This window comes from Neurospora crassa, linkage group VI, assembly GCF_000182925.2.
Source record: "Neurospora crassa OR74A linkage group VI, whole genome shotgun sequence".
Classification (NCBI taxonomy): domain Eukaryota; kingdom Fungi; phylum Ascomycota; class Sordariomycetes; order Sordariales; family Sordariaceae; genus Neurospora; species Neurospora crassa.
The window spans coordinates 2,117,631-2,137,732 of record NC_026506.1 but is presented as its reverse complement, the minus strand read 5'-3'; the positions used below and the strand labels follow the sequence as shown (position 1 = coordinate 2,137,732).

Here is a 20,102-nt window from a genome sequence, read left to right as displayed (position 1 = left end):
CCCCAGTCAATCCATCTGCTGGGGGGCGGCGTATGTCCGTAGGGTGCTGGAGACGACAGAGATTCGTTGACAGTGACAACCACTGCTAGTGTCGTGCCTTAGCGTATGACGAACGGATGGCAGTGCGGTTTGAGGTTTGAGGCAGTGAAGCTCTGCAACAGGCTGAAAGATTCAAATGCTGGTTGGCAGAATAGTGTGGGGTAGAGGGGATGTGATGTGTGGAAGGTGGTTGTCCTTGTCTTACCTGCCCTCCATAATGGGTCTTTCTGATTTTCTGACATCGACGGGAATTGTTCCACTGGACGACAACCCCTAACAAACCTGTTTTAACCGGCGGAAAGAGACCCTTTGACGGGGCCTAGAACGTTTTGATAATATCCCCGAGTCGCTACCTAAAAATGAGGTGGCTTGAGTTGCTTTTTCAACTCCTGATAGCCGAGTCCGACACTGCGCGTATTCTAGCACATCCATCAATGGCATCATCGTTCAGGCATGGAACCAAACAGACTGTTGCATCTCACAGAGAACGAACCAGCCTTAGTGACTTGTCACATCTCGCTGAGTGGTAGGGCTGAATGGATGAGATTAGGTATCGAGGTGTTTGCGAAAGCGTTCAAGGGTTTGGAGGCCGCTACTATTACTGCGTACCTACCTTCTTACCCCACACTTTTTACCTCCCTATACATTGACCAATAACGAGTCCCATATGGTCCCCGATGAACGATAAACCCTGCTTCGGGACGACCTTTGCGGCCGCGGCAGTGCAGTACAGTTGCAATCCTCGCCGTCATCGCCGGCCCCGTCACCTCGGCAAGTGCAACTGGCGGCCTCCGCATTTTTGGGTCAAGTTCGGCCCCACTTCACCACTACTCCCGGATCACCACTGATCAGATGGACACCTCACGATGACACCGCTTGTCACACCGAGTCACTCATTCAAGTACGACCCAGCAATGCGTGACACTGAATGTTTAAGTCTACACTACGTAATATTCGTTTGATAAACAATTTGGTAGCATCCGTGATCGCGTTGATAGATCCCATTTCACTAACGTACAATAAAGGACTAATTTTGCTTGCTTCTTGGTTCTTCTGACAATGATGAGGATTCTCAACGCCACAGCACCATCTCTTCGTCCTCTTCAAAACGTCAAGATACCAGCTCACAGTATCTATCCACGAGAATCTCGGCCGCTCTTCCGAGTCTATTAAGATCTGGCTTTACTGTACCAACCTAACATACTAACCAGGGTTGGATTGTATGCCAATACAACTAATCAACACAGAAGATCCTCCAAAATACTCACCTGATTTCTCTCACAGCTTCAGCTGAATATTTCACTTACCGCCAAGTTCCTCCCAGAAAAGGTAGTTGGTTGTTTCCTTCCATCGTTAAACCATTTAATACATCAACAAAATTAAATGAGAATGAGAATCTTCCGTAGAGTCGGCAGTTAATCAGAGCAAACAAAGAAAGTAGTTGACATTTGCCAAAAACATGAAGATGTATGTCAAGTGAAAAGAAAACAAAGACAAAGAAAAGTAATTGGTTGATTGTTGATATTTTACTTAGTTAATTAAGTAATCAGTTTTGTTTACCGGGAAATCTTGACTCTGGCGTGTGGTAATTCGGTAACAACAAATTTGAACACAGAATTTCTTCTATATACAAGTATACAGCTCTCGTAGCGAGTCCTGACCGCATATATAGTAATTTCCAATTTCTCTTTTCAATCCTACAGTGTGACTCGTTTTCAGCAAAAGTAAAACCACACATCCTACTCAACCAGCAGTCAACCTCGCCTTTCCATCCATGTTTCCCATTGTTGGCCTATTAATCATTGCAATGTCAGTGTTCACTCAGGCATGAACACCTAAATCCCATTTCCGTCCTGCTGGAAATGACCCCCTCTTCCTCTTCTTCCTCCATCACTACCTGACATCATCGGAGGACGAGTTCCCGCTGTTAGAATATTCGGATGATGATGGAAGCTCCTGTGTCCATGTGGTGTCATGGGTGGCATCGGTGGCGGAGGACCACCCATATTGTACATCGGTTGCTGTTGATGGTACCCTGGTAACCCACCATTGGGAGGACAAGAAGTAGGAGGAGGGGGCACCATACCCGGAGGACCAAGTGGGAATGGACTTGCGCTAGCACCAGGGCCTCCGGGGCCTCCTCCTTGATAATTGAATTCGCCGAAAACACTTCGACTTCCGTCGTCCGTTTCTTCTTCATCATATTTCCCCTCGTCTTCTTCTTCTGATGTAGCACTCGGCGGTCCCTGTCGCCCCCGGTGTCCATGTCCATGACTGTGTTTGTGGCTACCACCGCTCTTACTCGAGCGTTTCGAGGAATGGAATTCCCTCTCACTCCCACTCTTGGGCGGCTTCCATTGCCTTGCCGCTGCTACCTGCGCTGGTTGCTGCTGCTGCTGCTGCTGCTGCTGCTCTCCCCCTTTGTAACCAGCACCAGACCCATAGCCACCAGTCCTTGACTCAACAAAGTAAAACTCCTGCTTGACTCTTCCACAGTTACTGTCGCTACTGACCCACGAGGGCCCCGATCGTCTAGAGCGTTTGGAACTACTGACGCTGCTCCTCATCTCGCAATCCAGATCATCCGATGTGTCGTTATCGAGGTACGTTGTCTCGTAAACACGCACGGCTTTGACCTTACGCGGATTTCGACCGCAAAAGTAGACGAGCGCACCGACAGCTGCGGAATCGGGAAGACGCTTTTCGCGGCAGGTGCGGATGGAGGAGCCGGAGGATGTGGAGGAGGCAGAAGTGCGGCTTGAAGGTCGGAATGACATTTTTTTGATCGGTTTTGGGTGTGAAGAAGATTTAAGTATAATATGTGGCAGCGAGAAAAAAGAATCAAGCGCAGCTGGATGTTATGTGCTTCTTTGTAATGGCGAAGGAGGGCGTCCAGTTCTGGTGAGAAGTGTTGGCTTTAGGGTCAGGTACCTGTGTTCGTTCGAACAAAATCAGTCTCAGAAATGAGACACAGGGCCAATTTCCCTACGAAGCTTTGATGATCGAATGAAGAGCAGAATAGAAAACCTCAACGACACAACCGACAATGACAAGCTTGTTGAATGTGAAGAGAAAGGTCAAGAAGAGCAGTGTAAGATAGCTGGGGATGGAGGTAAATATTCAAACACAAACATGGACCGGACTATTGCACGAGTGCCCCCTTGGAAGACACCTCCCGTGACGGAGCAATCAACCGAAACCACCGCGCCCACATTCGAGTCATGACGAAATTGTCTTACAGCCTTGCCCTTGTATATAGCGTCATTTGGAAAGCAGCAGGCCTTGCCCGACTGGGAGGAATGGTGTGTTTTCTGCCTGCCTGCCCGTTCATCTGCATGTTTCCTACAACGGAGGCATGGTGATGATGGAGACGGAGACCGAAAGACAGACCAGCGTCAACGTCAAGGGGTGTTGTTGGAAATACCTGCATTTGTGCAGGTCGTACAGCTCCTGGCCCTCAGGGAACGGGACTAGACTGGGCTTTCAAGTTGTATGTGTGGTTCGTCATCGGCCATCTGGTTCGTCGCCGTTGGGAAATGTCTAGTTGGTGATGTCCACTCCCGTGGATGGCGGCAGGATCGGGATGGTGTTGTGAGGGTGTTGCAAGGGAAGAGAGTACTCCTCAGTCAGGCGTGCTGGGCAGCGAGCTGGATTGAAGCCAGGCCTTAAGCCGGCGCTCACCGTGCCAGGTTCCAATATCAAGACACTGGCAACACCATCCGGACGACATGGCGCATGTCGGAAAATAAAACACAAAAAGCATGACATTCACTCGCTTTGATACCATCTGCTTTAATGAAGAACTTGGAAGGCAGGAAAAGGTGCGCGGTCGTCCTGGAACCTATCTGATAACAGACGTAGAGCGGCTTAAAGGGTGGGTGCATTCGTTCTGATCACAAGCTTGGCGGTCAAGATGCGATTACCCGTATGCATGCTTTCCTTCCTCTTCTTTTTCTCTCTCTTTTTTTTTCTTCCGGTGCCTGCCTGGATGCCTGTGAACTCATGTCAGATCCCTTTTTTGGCTGTACTCGCGGGGTAATCAGGACCCCGTCAAAAGAATACCTAGATGAATGATTTTTTTTCTATCAATCCGAGGAAAGACGAAGCGTGGACAGTTAGTCAGATGCTTCAGGTAATCTTACCACGTAAATTCTGAACTGAAATGTTGAGGCTGTCGATTCAAGCTGAGGGGCATCGTATTGCTTACCCATATCGGTCTCAAGGTGCACTTCCAGAAGGCTTCCAGAACCTAACCGAACAAGTCAATTCGGGCGAGCCACCCGATGAATTGGTGAGACAGCAATCGGGGTCAGTCGAAAAGGTCTTCTTGTTTTGATTGTTTTACTCGCTTCATGACCAAGAAGGATGGCTGTGACAGCCACTCTTTCAGCATCATCCCAAACTTGCACTGCCCATCTCTATGGCGTAGGTAGCAAACTGATGCTTTGACTGGAATCATGGCGGAACTTATCTGTAAGGGCGAGCGCCTATTCCCAAGGCCGCTGACTGGAGATGCAGGATTCCAACCGGATGGGCATACATCCAAGTGTCAACACTTTTGCCCCGCTTGCCCGCCTATTTCTCAAGGACGTGCTCATAGACACAAGCCTCAAGCGCCGAAAGCTGTGCATACGAGAAACCATAGAGGATCGATGGAGAAGAGGTGGGAGAACGAGGGCCCTAGAGGCCAAACCAACCGGCCAGACGGGCAGCTACAATCCAGGTTGCTGGCACCCAATTAGAGACTCGCCCGCCTTCGAGGTTTTTGTGTGTAACATGCTGCTACATACTCTGCTTCCTTGTTCAAGCTGAGTGGTGGCTGGCGTACCTGTTGACACAGAGAGCAGTTTTGCGTGAAATCTCTAGGAGTGTGTTATTTTTTGTCGTTGCGGGATGGAGTATGGGGCATGACGTGATGAGCGAGCTACGGTCATGTCAGGACAACATGGCTTAGCAAAGCGCTCAGTTTTCCCTTGATCCATTCTTATTATCGACCTTCGCCTCGTCTTTCTTTCCTTGGCGGTGGTGAATCACACACACTTGCAGTTAAGCTAAAGAGTCGGCGCCTTGGTTAGAGTGCTAGCTGTTTAATCACAGGTAGCGCAAGCTCAATGGGCCGGGACATAGGTCATGAATTCTGATGGAACTTGAGGCGGACAAGAGAGCCGGCTTCGTTTGGCTCTCATCTTTCTGCTCTAGTTCGTTAGTTGAGGGACTCGAAACCCCTTGAACTCTGAAACACGAAAGGCTTGAGAATAAGTGGAGAAGTCTTTACTTACAGCAGAGAGAACGAATGTGTGGTATTTGCACCAAGTAAGCCCAACTTGCGTGGGTGACAGGCAAAATAGCCGAACAGATTGCCACTGACCAAAGGAATATCAACCTGGGGTGCGGTTCGGCAGTCTGTAGGACCGTAACAACGGGCCCGACTCTGCCGTCACTGGCCAGACTTTTGAACCAGTCATGGTCATGTGTGGGCAAAGAAGAGATCCCAGAGACATATATCGGTACCAAGCAGGGTCGTCTCCCAGTTTAATACATAGTATTCTTCCAAGTCTCTTCATGGTCAAGTGCCCAGACCTCCGGGTGTACCGGCTGGGAAGCCCGGTGAGCTCTCGTGTCACCTAGACCGGAAGACCGGCGTTGGAATGGACGGGACATATGTATAAGTTTATATCATGATCTTGTCCTCTTGGATCTCCAGCTTGCCCAAGTCAAGTAAGGCTCGAGCCAAACAAGGAAGTGCGCCACCAAGTTGGAAAGGATGATTGCGACAAGAAGTTGTTGTTGTTAGGTGTCATTCAGTCCACACCTTGACTCGACACTTTGACAGGCGGAACTGCGGTTTTGGCGCTGGGTCAAGTTGTGTTGTGCTTGAAAAGGACTCCACCGAGAGCATGTTTCTGAACCCACAAATATGGCGCTAAAGAAGTGGAGTGGGTCTAGCCACATTGAAACATCAAATCGATGTCGAGAAGCGGAAAGCCAAAACGGAGCCAATGGGGCTTGGCATTTCATGGCATAGCCAGGACACGGGAAGCACGAAGGGAATGGAAGCACACACCAACAACCGACTAATTCCACGGACATTGCCCGCTAGCGTAGGTAGTGTACAATGGGAAATCTCGACGATCTTCGGCCATCACGAAGTCGCTTGAACGGTTCACTGATTTAATTTTATCCATCTTTCCAAGCCCTGGTAGTGTAGGTATCTACCCACATCATATGGCGGGATTCTCTATACATAGTGTACATGTCCGTTTGAATGTCACCCAAAGCACCGGTTTCAACACGAAGCCCAGCTGACAAGTCCAGCCGATGCTGGCATGCATCAATACCTTGCAATGGATGTGCAGCTCGGCGCCCCTTCCGCCCATCATCTTCAACCTTCAAGTGCCGCCAAGCTAAACTCAATGGACTTTTGTTACTCTGGGGTTCTTGACTGGCAAGAGGGAGCGGCCGGTTCATCTCGCCAAGCCCCTTCCCCTCGGGGACTGGAGAGAAGAACAAAAAAGGCTTGGCGGCCGGACCCCCCCCAGCCCGCCAGGAACGGCACCGCTGCAACCTCAAATGGAGCCACAAGGAGTGCAACCCTCCCTAACAACACTTGTTCCTGAATTGTTCAGACCCGGGGGGGTTGTGCCGTTTGGTCTGTCTTTCTCTCTTTCCACCCTTTCCACAACGTGGAGCTGGTTTTCTCTTGCTTGATCTCATCCTTTTCCTTGGACACACAACCGGCCAAAAAGCAGAGGGAGGACGGGAATGATCCATTCTGCAGCGCAATTCGGCCACATCGCAATTTTCAGTCTGTTTTGCGCCTTCCCGATCCGTGCAACCCCCAGTTTCCGCAGCCCGATCCTTCCTCTCCCAGCATTCATTGAATCCGGACCTTCCATTTCATGCTCTCTCTTGGCGATTTCACCACTTTACTCAGCCAGAGGCACTGCCGTCGGAAACGAAGCTCACCCAGTCTACTCCACTCACCTACCTCGCTCCCAGTTGCCTCGCTACCGCTCTACCGCCTTATAATTCAACGACACTCCTTTCCATCTCACGGCGAGGCGCATAACATAGGGGGAGGACTGTGCCATTGTCTCCCAAGCGGGCGGTCAATGGCCTTTAGAGGCCCGATGTACTTCTGACATCGATTGACGTTATCGACTTTTCGCATCGGGGCCGCTGAGCGCCAGCGCACACCAAATCCAAGTCCACAGCGGCCATGGATCCCAGCGACAGCAAGCTTGGTCTGCCAGAGAGGAGGCGATCACGGAGGACGTCAGTGAGGCATTCGCTGACTCTACGGACTGAACGAATGGACGAATTTCCACATCCAGAGGACCCGGCTCTGGCTTCGGTGGCAGATCATGACATGCGACGCAGTTTACCGCATGACCCCAGCCCAGCGGTGGTGGCACTGGGGCAGGAATTGGGAGACGAGGGCGTGGGCCAAGGAGGTCGTCAGAGTAGGGCAAGGATAACGACAACGTCGCCAACATCTACACCGATACTACCAGGGCAGCCCTTTTCGCAGGCAGAATTGCGGCCAGCTTCAGAAAGTTCATCTGAGGCGAACGCCGGTATGGCAGCGACAAGTCCTCTATCAGCGTTGACCACATTCTCTCCGGAACTACCACAGGCCCCTTTTCGTCCACCAAGCCCAACAAAACCAGCAAGCTCAGCAGCAGATCCCCTGGCCTTGAGACACGATGGCGCAACGAGCCCAAACTTATCATCCCAACATATGGGCATCGATGCCGCTCATTCCGCCAGTGTTCATGGCCCAATACAGCCGTCAGGTCCCTCTCACGTCTACGAACAATATACCCGCAACTTACCCTTCGGGCCACCACTGGGTCTCTCTTCTGATCCTTTACCAAGGACTTATCCCTATCACGGACCATCCGATCCTTCTCCTTATCACATCTATCCCCAAGATGTGCATAACGCCCCCCAATACGGGCGAGTCGTGACTCAGCAAGGCGAAGTCCCAGTAGTCGACTACTATGGCCCGTACGGGCATCACGAGCCGCTGCCACCCTACACCGAGCGAGATAATACAGGCCTAGGAGGAAGCAGCTCGAACTCTGTCGGCCCTTCCCCTGCGCCGGTCGCTGACAGCGCTCCCAGTACCGGTCCGCCCATTGCCTTTACTGCTGTCGCTTCTTCTTCAGCTCCTGCTTCTGCCCCCGCGTCTTCCCCTGCATTGGGTCCTGACCCCGTTGAGGAAGTGTCGGAGGGTCGAACAATACCGACAGCGCAGCCAACACAGGCACCACTTCCGTCAACCCAGACACTACCCATCACGCAGGCATCACCGACAACGCAGACGGCAGCAACAGCACAGACAGGTCAGACGGAGGAGACAGGGCCGGCAGCGCAATCGGGGCAAGCAGAGGTTCTTACTGGCGCTGGAGGTTTAGGTCTTGCAACCAGAAATCCGGAATTTGACTCACTGGATGATCTGCGAGCTCCTCGCCCCCGTGTTTCAACGCGAAGCTTCAATTCAACCCACAGTAACGACCAGATCGAAAGGGAAAAGGCTGTGTTGTCAGAAAAAGAAACACCTTTCAAGCGTTGGATGAGAAAGCAGTGGTGTTTTGGGGTGGTTCCTAATTGGGCTTTGGTTCTCTCGTTATGCCTTCTGGTGATTGTGGGGATCGTTGCCGGCACGGTTGCCGGAGTTTTGCTGAGCAATCATGGAAAACCACCACCCAAGGAGAGCCATCCGTAAGTTGATAAGCCACGACCCTGATAATCCGACATCATACTAATTACAATACTAAAATAAAAATAGAAAACCCTCATCGGGGACAACCTTTCCCAGCAACGTGGTCCCCATACCAACTCCAACAGATCTTGCTCCGCTTCCAACAGGAACCTGGGGTATACCTATGATGCTCGACAAAGCCTCTAGTAACTGCTTCAAGGATCCTACACAGTCGAAAAGTTGGGACTGCCATTTCGTCCCCTCGGGCATGTACTTGTCGCTTGAACATTCCGCCCAAAACGGTTATACATTCACGATCAATTGTAACCACTCTCTCACCATGTTCAACAACGTCTACTCATACGGCGAGCAGCCAGCGTTGCTCGTGAATCCTCGGGCACTGGTGCTGGTAAATGATACGTCTGAAGTTAATCGGGGCCCTGCTTGGTTCCAGGCCGTCCCTTACATGAAGACCGTCATTCTTCCCCACGATTCACTCAACATTACCACTACAGGTACAGCGAAGATGCGCCGTGGATGGGGTAGCAAGGATTACAATAAAAGCAAAGGCAACGAAGCGCAACCAGGAGACAAGCCTTGGATCTGCAACTGGCCCCAGACGACGTTCGAGCTCTTTATTTTTGCTCAACAGAACTCGAGCTGGTCGGTCAACACTCAAAGCCTTCCGCCGCCCTCGGCAACCTCCTCTGTCCCAGCTTCGACGGACTCCACGACAATGACAGTAGTGGTCACGAAAACAGAGACCGACCACGTGGTATCACCGACAGCAAGCCCGTTTCCATCGTCGACTTGGCCACCGGACGGCTACAACCACTACATAACAAAGTCACTTGGACAACACCTTCGGGACGGCGATGTGGACTATCATCCCCATAGACACCGTCAATTTGAGGCCGACCATCACGGCCAAGAGTCCTTTTCGAGTGACACACCATCATCAACCTCCGGGCCTGCGCCTTCCTTCGCGTCAGGCCTGCTGGGCACTGGACCCCGTGGCGATGGGTTCGCTCCTCCGCCCCCAGGCTATCCTCGAGTCATCAAACTCGAGGAACGCCGCTATTCTGATGCGCCGATTCCGGAATGCACACAGTTCGAAATACTTCCCAATGGACAAGCCGCTCAGCCTGTTCGCGATGAAAACGGAGATATGGTTGTCGTCACCATGTATCCACCGGAGGCTACAGAGACTAGCTCACCACGCTCATCACGTCGCTCGGACAAGCGGTTCACGGACTGGGACCTTGATTTCGATGAAGAGGATGATAGTCCGATTTGGAGCCCGGAGGTTTTGCGGAGGGGTGGGGGGGACGGCGGATTGTCATACGCAAATGATGGCTCTGTTTCGTATGGAAGCCAGTGTAACTGTGAGTGGTTTGTTACATGAGAATATGTCCTGGATTTAGCGTAGTAGTATCCGAAGGTTTTCGTGGGGCTTTGCATAGCGGTTTGCATATCGGTGGATCTTTCCATTACCAGGCGTTAGTTTTGGACATATTAAGGTTGGGTGGAGTGGGACTGATCTTTTCTACGTAAGCCATGTACTTATTCGTGAGCGAGTGATGCTTGTAGATTGGATATCACTGATGTCGTGTTCATGAAAATTTCAAGTGTATAACAGATCAAGACAACGCCGTACCCCATGCTCCCTTCTAGATTGACATCAGAAAAACTATCCATTACATATAGAACATTATGTATCGCTCAATCAGACACCGGGCCTCGTCTCCGTCTTTCGCTATTTGTTCAAAAAGCCTCTGAGAGGTTATCGAACGACGGGATCTTGGACACGTCGCAGTTGAAATCTCTCTGGTACGCCTTCTCAGGCAAGACACCGGCCGCCAAACCCTTTTTGTAGCTCCATTGATACCTATTATGGCACTTCATCAGTAAAGAGTTACAAGGGTTAGGTGAAGGAATGGGGTTTAGCGAGTTGGACGAGTTGAAGACAGGAATTCTAGGAAAAAAAAAAAAAAAAAAAAAAAAAAAGGTAACTTACGCATCCTCAGTATCCCAAAGCCAATAAAACCACCCCCACCCTTTCTCAAAGCTATACATCTGCGCCTCCGCAAACATTTTCAAAAAGGTCTTGTAATCATCACTCCACTGATCCGGCGGCGCATTGGCAGCAATGCAATCACACCTGCTGTCCGTGTAAGGACACCGTGGCGTCGACACATCGCTGCTCTCACTTCCCGTAAGCAGCGTCCCCGTCCACCGATTCCCCCAACCGACGTTCGTCAAATACTTTGCACAATCCGTATCAGCCTGGGACCACTCAGCCACCAGCGTCGGACCGTAACCCCTGGAACGATCCATCGACAGCTCCGTCTGCTCCGTCCACCCCTCGCACGCGTACTTGATCTTGTCGTGATGCTTGTACACAATCTGGTTGGTGTTGAAAATGACGTACTGGTGCACGTCGAGTGCGGCGCCGTCGCCCAGGTCTTGCAATTCACCCTGCCAGTTGGCGAGGCCGCGGAAGCCATCACCAAAGACGACGATGGCGTCTTTGACGCCGTTTTTGCGTACGAGCGCATAGGCGTCTTCGATCCATTGGAGAACGGCGTCGACGGACAAAAAAGTCATTTTCGGCTCGTTGGCCAGGCCATAGTGGGAGATGATGTTCTTGTATCGGTCCTGGGCAAAGAACTTTGAAAGTCGGTCGTGGATTTCCAGGGAACGCTTGGCGTTGAGGTCGCCGTCTGTTCCATTTAGCCAGCCGATGTAGCCCTGGCGGCCGGAGTGGTTCCACCCATTTTGGGAACCCGGGAGGCCGTGCAGGTCCAGGTTGACGCGCAGGCCGTACTTGCGGCACCACTCGATGGCGCGCAGGAGGTAGCGCCACGAGGTGCGGAAGACGTATGGGTCGCCGTCATAGGTCTGCACGGCCCAGTAGGAAAAAGGTATGCGGACGTGATCGAGCCCGGCATCGGCGATCTCCTTAAAGGTCTGCTCGGTTACGAAGGTGGCGTAGTGTTTTTCGAATACGGACTCGCACCGGGAGCCGAGGTGAGTGCAGAGCGTGTATTCGTCAACGATGCCCAAACGCAGGTCGTAGGCGAAGAGGGAAGGGGTGATGAAGGGCTCGAGACTGAGCCAGCCGCCGACGTTGACGCCTCGGGCGGGTCGCTTGGAGTAGTCCCCCCAGGGCTTGTTGAGAGCTGGAACCTGGTCGTTGGCAGCTTTGGAGTCGTCCCATTGGGAGAAAAGACCCATGACAGGTAGGTCGCCGACTGTCTGGGCCGTGTAGGTGAGGTTGAAGTCGGTCGTGTCGGCCCACTTGAAGGGATTTAGCCAGGCTGGTGCGTCGGCGGGGATGTCGTCGGGTGAAATATCGCCCAAGCCCTGTGAAGGCGTGTCGTTGCTACCCTTGCCGTCGCCGTCGTCGGACTTCTTTTTGCTGACAGTCACGGCGATAATGATGATAATGATGACGATAACCACACCGATACCAACCGCAATCCACAGCTTCTTCCGTTTCCTCTTGGGTGGTGAGGACCCTATATCATCGCTCATCTTGTCCACGGATTCATAACCACTGCTGGACGACATACTTGGCCCGCCATGGCCACCACGGAGATTCTGAAATCTCGCCATGAAGCCGCCTTTCTCTAGCATGCCACCGCTGACGTTCCGTGCCCTTATCCCCTGCTCAAGCATAGGACCGCTTGCAACCCTGAGCCGGCTCCTGTCCTCTCCTGCTCTGTTATCTGGCCGTAACCGTTCATAACTTTTGGGTTTGTCAGGCCGGGCATCCACAACTCGGTAACCCTTGTCGTCACTGTCTGTTCTCCTATGCGGGGTAAGTCGTTGGTACTCGTCGTCACTCTCCATTGCCGGGGCCCTTTTCCTGGCCCTTTCTTCTCTCTTCTTGGCCGTAAGATACTGGTACTCGTCGTCGCTATCGGGTGGCATTATTCTGGGCTTAGGTCGTGTTCTGTCATCCCTGGCCGCATCTCTGGAATCCCTTGGTTTCCTTGAGGGAGCGTATCGGTACTCGTCCTCGCTTTCCACCGTTGCCACCCTTGGTGGCTTGGCCCTTCCTCTCTGTCTTTCCCTTTCGCGATCCCTTTCCCGTTCCCTTTCCCTTTCCCGGACTCGTTCCCTCTCCCGTTCACGCTCCTTTTCCTGCTGCTCTCTCTCCCGCTCCTTCTCGCGTCGCATCCTTGACTCTCTCCGGGCCTCGCGCATGCGTTCCCTTTCCCTTTCCTGCTCCCGTTCCCATGCTACATCCCTCTCGCTCTGAGCGTCATAGCTTCGCTCCAGAGCTCGTTTGACCTCTTTCTTTGGGCTGGCTTTCCGCTTTGCATTCTGCTTGTTGAGCTGGGCCAGAGCTGCTGCTGAAAGGGTTGCTGAACTGCCGTTTGACGATTCTCCTCTGGGTTCTCCTCTGGTGATTGGCGGTACGCTGGTGCCGGGTTCGGGTCTCCTGCTTCTGCGCCTTGGCTCCCGACCGGCACGCTCACCACGCTCACCGTTATCATCACTATTCCTGACCGCTGAAGAGTTGCGGCTGCGTCTCTGTGCCGACTGTCTCCTGGGCCTGTAGTCCCGTTCCGGGGACGAATCCCTTGGGGGTGGCATTATGGCTGTGCGACCACCTCCTGAAACCGACTGCTGCTGTATGCTGAAAAGAGTGGAAAAGTCATGATTGGGAAAACCGAAGAAGCAACCCAGATCGGGGGTTCAGGAGGAGAAATTGTTAGTCCCTGGGTTCGTTGCCCGCTGGGTGGAGTGGTGACGACGACCCCTGCCACGCTATCTATTTCCTGACCTGTTCCCTGCCAACCAGCTTCACCGGCAGGTGTGTCCCGAGCTGAGGTGGTTCTGGCTGTGATGATGCAAGGCTTCAGTGGGCAGTCCAGGCTTCAGGCTTCAGTTCAGGCTTCACCAGTTGCAGTGAGGGCGTTTAGCAAGTCGCATCCATTGCGCCCAGCCTTGGTTTCAGCTTGGTCTAGCTTGGCTTGGCTCGTACTGGGAAGAGCTGCCCTGGACGATACCTAGAGGTAAGGTACCTAGGGGTAGTCAACCTTATCCCCCATCTAATTCGCTAACCTTTATCATGGTTCAGTCACAAATCAGAGATCCAAAGGCCACCAGGGGGAGTGGAATAGAAAGCCAAGCAGTTGAGAAGCATGTCTGAAGGAACTTTCATCATATTTTTCAGACACAGCATGGCCATACCTACAGCTTTTCTCCCATCTTTCTCACTTGGGATGAACCAGTTCCGCATGCACTGTCTGGTATTGCACTATCGGAGCGACGCACGGACCGCTACACTTGAACTGAGGAACTCCAAAAGGGCGGGGAAGATGGATGCCGAGATGGATCCTGTCTTTCCCCTGTGCTCCAGCGGGTGGCCCGCACCGCTAAAAAGGAAGGCATGGGGCCCCGCGCTGCACTTCTCGTCATTTGTTGACATAACTCTAACAAAGCCGTTGCAAGCCGACCGACCGTAATCCCGTTTTGATACAATGCCGCTTCTTTGGGAATTGTATCCCGTCGGGAGGAGAATTCTGCCATCTCCTCTTCTTCTCTTCTAATCGTTGTGGTGTGTCTTGACCTGATTGTCGTCTCATCATCTATCATTATTGCCATCCAGAATTCGGTTTGTTGTGGTTCACAATGAGAGGCTCAACTATCCGGCCCAAGGCGCAATGCCTTCGTTCGCTTTCCAAGGGCCTGACTAAACGTCCTTCGGCCGGTCTACGATCTGTCCCCGTTGCTGCTACTCTGGCGCCGTCTCTCCCGTCGCAACGAGCGTACTCGACACACCCGCCTCATGCGAAGCTCAATCTTCCTACCGACTATTCGACAACTCCATTGCTTGCGCAGACATCCCAATCGGCGCTCAACAACCCTGAGCTGTCTCCCGAAGTCCGCAATGGCCCAACAAAGCGCATGAACATGTTCCAAGCTGTCAACGATGCCCTATCTGTCGCCCTCGCCCAAGACGAATCGGTCTTGATATTCGGCGAGGACGTCGCATTTGGTGGTGTCTTCCGCTGTACGGGAAAGCTTGCCGACACATATGGCGCCGACCGCGTCTTCAACACTCCGTTGTGCGAGCAGGGTATTATGGGCTTTGCCATTGGCGTTGCTGCCGAGGGAATGCGCCCTGTTGCCGAGATCCAGTTTGCCGACTACGTATACCCGGCTTTCGACCAGCTGGTGAACGAGGCTGCCAAGTTCAGATACAGGGATGGTTCTTGCGGGCGGAGTGCCGGGGGGTTAACGGTACGCATGCCCTGCGGAGGTGTTGGTCATGGTGGTCTCTACCACACACAGTCGCCGGAGAGCTTGTTCACACATATTCCAGGATTGCGAGTGATCATGCCCAGATCACCCATCCAGGCCAAGGGCTTGCTGTTATCCGCCATTCGCAGCAATGACCCATGTGTCTTCATGGAACCCAAGATCCTCTACCGTGCTGCCGTTGAGCAGGTGCCCACCGGGTCCTATACGCTGCCATTATCCAAGGCTGAAGTGCTGAAGGAAGGAAAGGATGTGACCATCATCTCATACGGTCAACCCCTATACAAATGCATGGATGCGTTGCAAAAGGCCGAGAAGGACTTTGGTGTCTCAGTGGAATTGATTGACCTCCGAACGGTCTATCCATGGGACAAGGAGACCGTGTTCCAGAGTGTCAGGAAGACGGGGCGCTGCATCGTGGTTCATGAATCTATGGTCAATGCCGGCATTGGTGCCGAGGTGGCCGCTGCCATCCAAGAGGACTCGGAAACCTTTGTTAGACTCGAAGCTCCCGTGGCTCGAGTTGCTGGATGGAGCATTCACACGCCTCTCATGTTCGAGGCACTTAACATTCCGGATGTTGCGAGTGAGTAACTGCATCCTTGTACGAGTTTGGTAAGAGCGAAATAAGCTGACATGACATTAGGGATATATGCCAACATCAAGAAGGTGTTGAACTTTTGATGATGAGCGGGAAAAAAGGAAGAAAATGGACAAGTCGTAGCGGGGCGTTTATAATAGGCGAGTTCGGTTCAGGCGGGTGCCGTCTTGTAAATCCCGACAAATACTTGATCTTATAACCATGCCTGCTAAAGGCAACTCAACCGACTGCCCTCAACAACCCCAAACCCTGCCATGTATGCCAGGGCTTTGCCATTTTCCGAACTCGTGATCTTGTAACTCAATTGTTTTTCATCGTAGCAGTGTTCTTTGTTTACAGACGTCGCAAACTTAAGCAGTAAGCCGGATTCAGGATATTACTTGCAACGATAATGCAGCTCGCCAGCTGTGAAGCCCCTTGACAGCTGTCGGCCTCACAGTATCCACATCCCACTTCAGGCGGCCCCGCAGTGGTTTGGTGCCATTCCATGCTCCCGTCCCACTGACGGCGGCGGACATGCCCAAGGCGCAGCTCCATCATCTCTAGCAGCGTGGTACCGTTGATCGATACCAGCTTCACCAACTAATATACAACGAATCAACCAACCCACAAGTAAACAACGCCGAGAAACCTTTTTAATCCTGTCTATTTTTTTTTAATTACCATTAGAGCACGGAACCATGGCGTCGCACAAGGAGATTGTGTCCTCCTTCGTTGAGGGAGCTCCCCCTGGCGAGGTGCGCATCCTACACCGACACCAACGAGCCGAATTGCGTATGCTGACATGTTGACGTACAGCTCGCCGATGTTGTTGCAGGCACGATATTCCCCTTCGAACTTGGATCGCGACCCTACTTTCTAACGATTCCGAGCTTTCAGACATCAAGGCCCTTACTAGCTCGACCCCTAATCTGCTGAACGAGCTTGGACCTGCGTTCCAAAAGTACAACGAGGAACAGTTCACGACGGTGAAGCTCCCCGGTGGTAGCCAACCTGTTATCATTAGCTCCCATAGTTCTCTGGAGGATGGTCGTTACTACGACGTCGAGAGCTCCTCGAGCTTCGCCTACGACCACATTACTCAGGTTAGCCAGCCCACTGAGCAGCCAATGGAAAACAGCGACACGTGGAACAAGTCAATAACCCAAGCGACTGCAGAAAGCCAGCGATGTTCAGAGTCACGTCCTAGAAGGCGAACAGACCGACCTGGTGTAAGGAAAACAAGAACCCCTGCAACATTTGAGGAGCGAAGGGCAGGGCTGATACCAATTGCAGAAAATCCACGGTCAAGGGGCTTTCAGCCTACGTCAAGGAGCACTTTCCTAACGCCGCCTATGGCGCGTACCCGATAGAGAATGACACCAAAGTCGCGGTTGTCATTGTCGCGAACAAGTACAGCCCGAACAACTTCTGGTATGTCGCTTTAGAACGGAGTCGATCGCCTTGTCGCATATTACCCGCCTTTTGCGTTAACACGAGGTAACAGGAACGGACGTTGGCGCTCGCTATACATCTACGACCCATCCAACAACTCCATTGAGGGCTCCATCAAGGTCGACGTGCACTACTATGAGGACGGAAACGTGCGTTTGTTGACTAACAAGACAGTCACCGCGACCGTGTCGTCGGGCACCGGCAGCGGCATTGCCAAGGAGATCTCGGTGAACGAGAAGAAGTACCAGGAGGAATTGAACAAGAGCTTCACAAGCCTCAGCGAGGGCGCTTTCAAGGGCTTGAGAAGACAGCTGCCGGTGACGAGACAGAAAATCGAGTGGGACAAGGTCGCCAGCTATCGCCTGGGACAGGATATCGGTGGTGGAAGCTCTAGGCGGTAATGGGTGTATGGACGGATGGACCTGAGTAATATAAGCCTAGGTAGTACGAAGGAGAGAGGGCGAGCACTGCTGGCAGTGGCCAAACCAAATTCAAGTCAGTACAGAAGAACCAAAGAAGGAAGAGCACAGCTCACTCATGTTTGCCGTGTCAGCGGCTGTTCGGGTGTGTCCGTGATCGCTGCCCGATGTTACAGCTGTGGGGAATTGGTTGAATGGGTCCCGCAACATTGCTCTAAGAACGGAAACTTGTCTTGGTGATTTCCCCTCACCCAGCACTAGATAACGAAGAAGGGGACGGGTGTCTCGAGTGCTACACACTTGCCACACATATGAATGAGTGCTCCGGGAGCTGGAAAAACAACAACCTGAAAAAGGTGGGAGGTGCTCGCGACGCAACAGGGCGATGGAACCGAGTCGCAAACCCGTGGGTGCCGTGGGATGTTCCCGGTCGGGGTTGACGCAGTGGCCACAATTTTGACTCGGAGTCTTCTTGTTGAGCGCACCCGTTTGCGCCAATCACACGCCTCTGCGTATTTTGCCTGTTTCTGATTCGGTCTAGCTACCTCAGAAGGCTGCGTTGTTTCGATTTTAGGCTTGTCAAGCTACCTCTATCTCCGTCTCAGTACCCAGGAGCCAGGGCAGTGGAGGTCTTGCTGCTTATGCCCCCAGGTCCCCTCCAGTCGATCCAGTCAGTCCCCCGTGAAACCATTTTTTATCTCGACTTTTTCCTCTTCCCCCTTTCTCTGTTCTTTGCACCTCGTCGCCGGCGTTAACCTTTCCTCCACGATCATTGCTTCCAGCGTCATCTCGGTCCTCCCACTCATCCGATTCACAGGGTAAGTCACGAAGCGCGCAATGGCCCGAATTGGGTCATCTCCTGGCCTGTCAATCGGTTATCAGAGACCGTGCTGATGCTATCAACCACCTGTCCAAAAAGAAATCCCACAACACCGTCAAGATGTCCGCCGAGTTCACCTACCAGGATGTTGCCGAGCACAACACCAAGAAGGACCTCTATGTCGTGATTCACGACAAGGTGTACGACATCACCAAGTTCGTCGACGAGCACCCGTAAGTTTGTCCCGTCTTCTGTGCCTATGTCGCACTCATAGCACGTCCCCTATGTTCCAGTCACGCCCCCCGATCCCCAACTTTCCGCCTCCCCGCATTGGAGACTCGGCATCTAGAATGAGGAAACATGTGCTGACCTTTTTACCTTTCTTTCGTGATACACAGCGGTGGTGAGGAGGTTCTTCTTGACGTCGCTGGCCAGGACTCGACCGAGGCTTTCGAGGATGTCGGTCACTCTGACGAGGCCCGCGAAGCCCTCGAGCCCCTCCTTGTCGGCACCTTGAAGCGCCAGGTAAGAAAGAACATACATGGATTTGGATGCCTTTCGCATGTGATGATAGATCAATTTCAACTGACATGTTGCTTTTCTCAACCAACAGGCCGGTGACCCCAAGCCCAAGGCTCCCCTTCCCAGTTCTCTTGCTCCCGCTGCTCAGACTGGCACTGCCACCGGTCTCGGCATTGGCCTCTACGCCGTCCTCGTTCTTGGTGGTCTTGCTGGCTTCGCTGCCTACCAGTACCTCCAGGCCCAGCAGGGCGCCACTGCCCCCAGCGCTTAAACGCACCCATTCGCAAATATTCCGGTTGCTTACTGACCTATCGGCTGTCGAACCACGCCGTGGGAGGCACGGAGGGTCCGAAGAGACGAGATACTTTCTCCGTTGCAGACTCCGGGGAAAGGATCAGGAAAACCTGCCCAAACACACGCGGCCACCAAGAATCTACGGGAAGCATTTCAACGACTTTTCATGATCAAGAGTCTGCAACGCCTCAACGACGATCCTTGCGCAACTATCTTTCTAAGTGAAGCCGAGGCATCATCGAGCTCTTTTCTTTACCGGCGGCTATCCTTTATCCCATCTCGACGGACATGAAACACCATGAAATGGAGATGTGTGTTGAGCGAGCTTGATTGCTTCTTTCGCTGAGAAGAACAGATCACTTCACCCTTTAACTAGGTGTTAGGATATATGGGAACAGAGAAGGATCATAACGGGAATGAACATACATTGGTCGTTACTACCCAATTGTAATAGAGACGGTACATGAACATAGCACCGAAATACCCTTTGATGCACCTGCTTTGACATAGTCCACATTGTCGAACGTCTTTTGTCAGCCAGCGGTTCGTTTACGAACATAACGTTGCACCCAGAGTTCGTCTGTTGATAGAAGTTGCATTAGCTTACAACGAGCATCAATGCTTCTATCCCTATCTTGAAACGAGACATAATGGCTGTAGATTGGAATGCACAAATTCATGTTTGGGACTGCCATTTTGACTCAAATCTGTATAAGTTCGCGCTCACGCAAACTTGAAGTGCTAAGACTCATCACATGTAAATTTCTTGTAGGTGAAGCCGCGAGAAACGGGCCTTGCCTGGGAGTTGTGGCCTTTGCTTCTCACATGTAAGGTACCAGGTACTTCTTTCGTCTTCCATCCACCTTGATGAGGGTTTGCACATCGTGTTGCTCAGTAACGATGGTGTACCACAATAAGTAAGGGTTTCTTCAGGGAAGGAATATCAGCTCGGCAAATAACAATAAGTAGAGGTACCTTAAGAGTCATGAA

General features: G+C 52.3%; 6 protein-coding genes across 6 annotated transcripts; 4 read left to right on the top strand and 2 right to left on the bottom strand.

Moving 5' to 3' along the window:
• Positions 1–1,874: 1,874 nt before the first annotated feature.
• On the bottom strand, positions 1,875–3,030 carry NCU03918 (hypothetical protein; the record flags this gene model as incomplete). Its single annotated transcript, XM_952464.2, has 1 exon — positions 1,875–3,030. The coding sequence occupies exon 1, from the start codon at positions 2,814–2,816 to the stop codon at positions 1,875–1,877; it is 942 nt and encodes a 313-aa protein (XP_957557.1). The 5' UTR covers positions 2,817–3,030.
• Positions 3,031–6,623: 3,593 nt separating this feature from the next.
• Positions 6,624–10,484, top strand: NCU03915 (hypothetical protein). Its single transcript, XM_952461.2, has 2 exons — positions 6,624–8,766; positions 8,834–10,484. Exons 1-2 carry the CDS (start codon positions 7,259–7,261, stop codon positions 10,149–10,151), a joined length of 2,826 nt encoding a protein of 941 aa, XP_957554.2. The 5' UTR covers positions 6,624–7,258; the 3' UTR covers positions 10,152–10,484.
• NCU03914 (glucan 1,3-beta-glucosidase) lies at positions 10,321–13,556 on the bottom strand. The gene is made up of 2 exons (XM_952460.2): positions 10,764–13,556; positions 10,321–10,634 (listed from the first exon to the last, which is right to left on the bottom strand). Exons 1-2 carry the CDS (start codon positions 13,349–13,351, stop codon positions 10,511–10,513), a joined length of 2,712 nt encoding a protein of 903 aa, XP_957553.1. The 5' UTR covers positions 13,352–13,556; the 3' UTR covers positions 10,321–10,510.
• Positions 13,557–14,312: 756 nt separating this feature from the next.
• NCU03913 (2-oxoisovalerate dehydrogenase beta subunit) lies at positions 14,313–15,907 on the top strand. The gene is made up of 2 exons (XM_952459.2): positions 14,313–15,608; positions 15,669–15,907. The coding sequence occupies exons 1-2, from the start codon at positions 14,393–14,395 to the stop codon at positions 15,704–15,706; spliced, it is 1,254 nt and encodes a 417-aa protein (XP_957552.1). The 5' UTR covers positions 14,313–14,392; the 3' UTR covers positions 15,707–15,907.
• Positions 15,908–16,187: 280 nt separating this feature from the next.
• On the top strand, positions 16,188–17,599 carry NCU03911 (F-actin-capping protein subunit alpha). The gene is made up of 6 exons (XM_952457.2): positions 16,188–16,360; positions 16,422–16,440; positions 16,503–16,708; positions 16,782–16,834; positions 16,899–17,036; positions 17,110–17,599. The coding sequence occupies exons 1-6, from the start codon at positions 16,304–16,306 to the stop codon at positions 17,456–17,458; spliced, it is 822 nt and encodes a 273-aa protein (XP_957550.2). The 5' UTR covers positions 16,188–16,303; the 3' UTR covers positions 17,459–17,599.
• Positions 17,600–17,749: 150 nt separating this feature from the next.
• On the top strand, positions 17,750–19,711 carry NCU03910 (microsomal cytochrome b5). The gene is made up of 4 exons (XM_952456.3): positions 17,750–18,294; positions 18,396–18,529; positions 18,695–18,821; positions 18,910–19,711. Exons 2-4 carry the CDS (start codon positions 18,417–18,419, stop codon positions 19,087–19,089), a joined length of 420 nt encoding a protein of 139 aa, XP_957549.3. The 5' UTR covers positions 17,750–18,294; positions 18,396–18,416; the 3' UTR covers positions 19,090–19,711.
• The last annotated feature ends 391 nt before the right edge of the window (positions 19,712–20,102 follow it).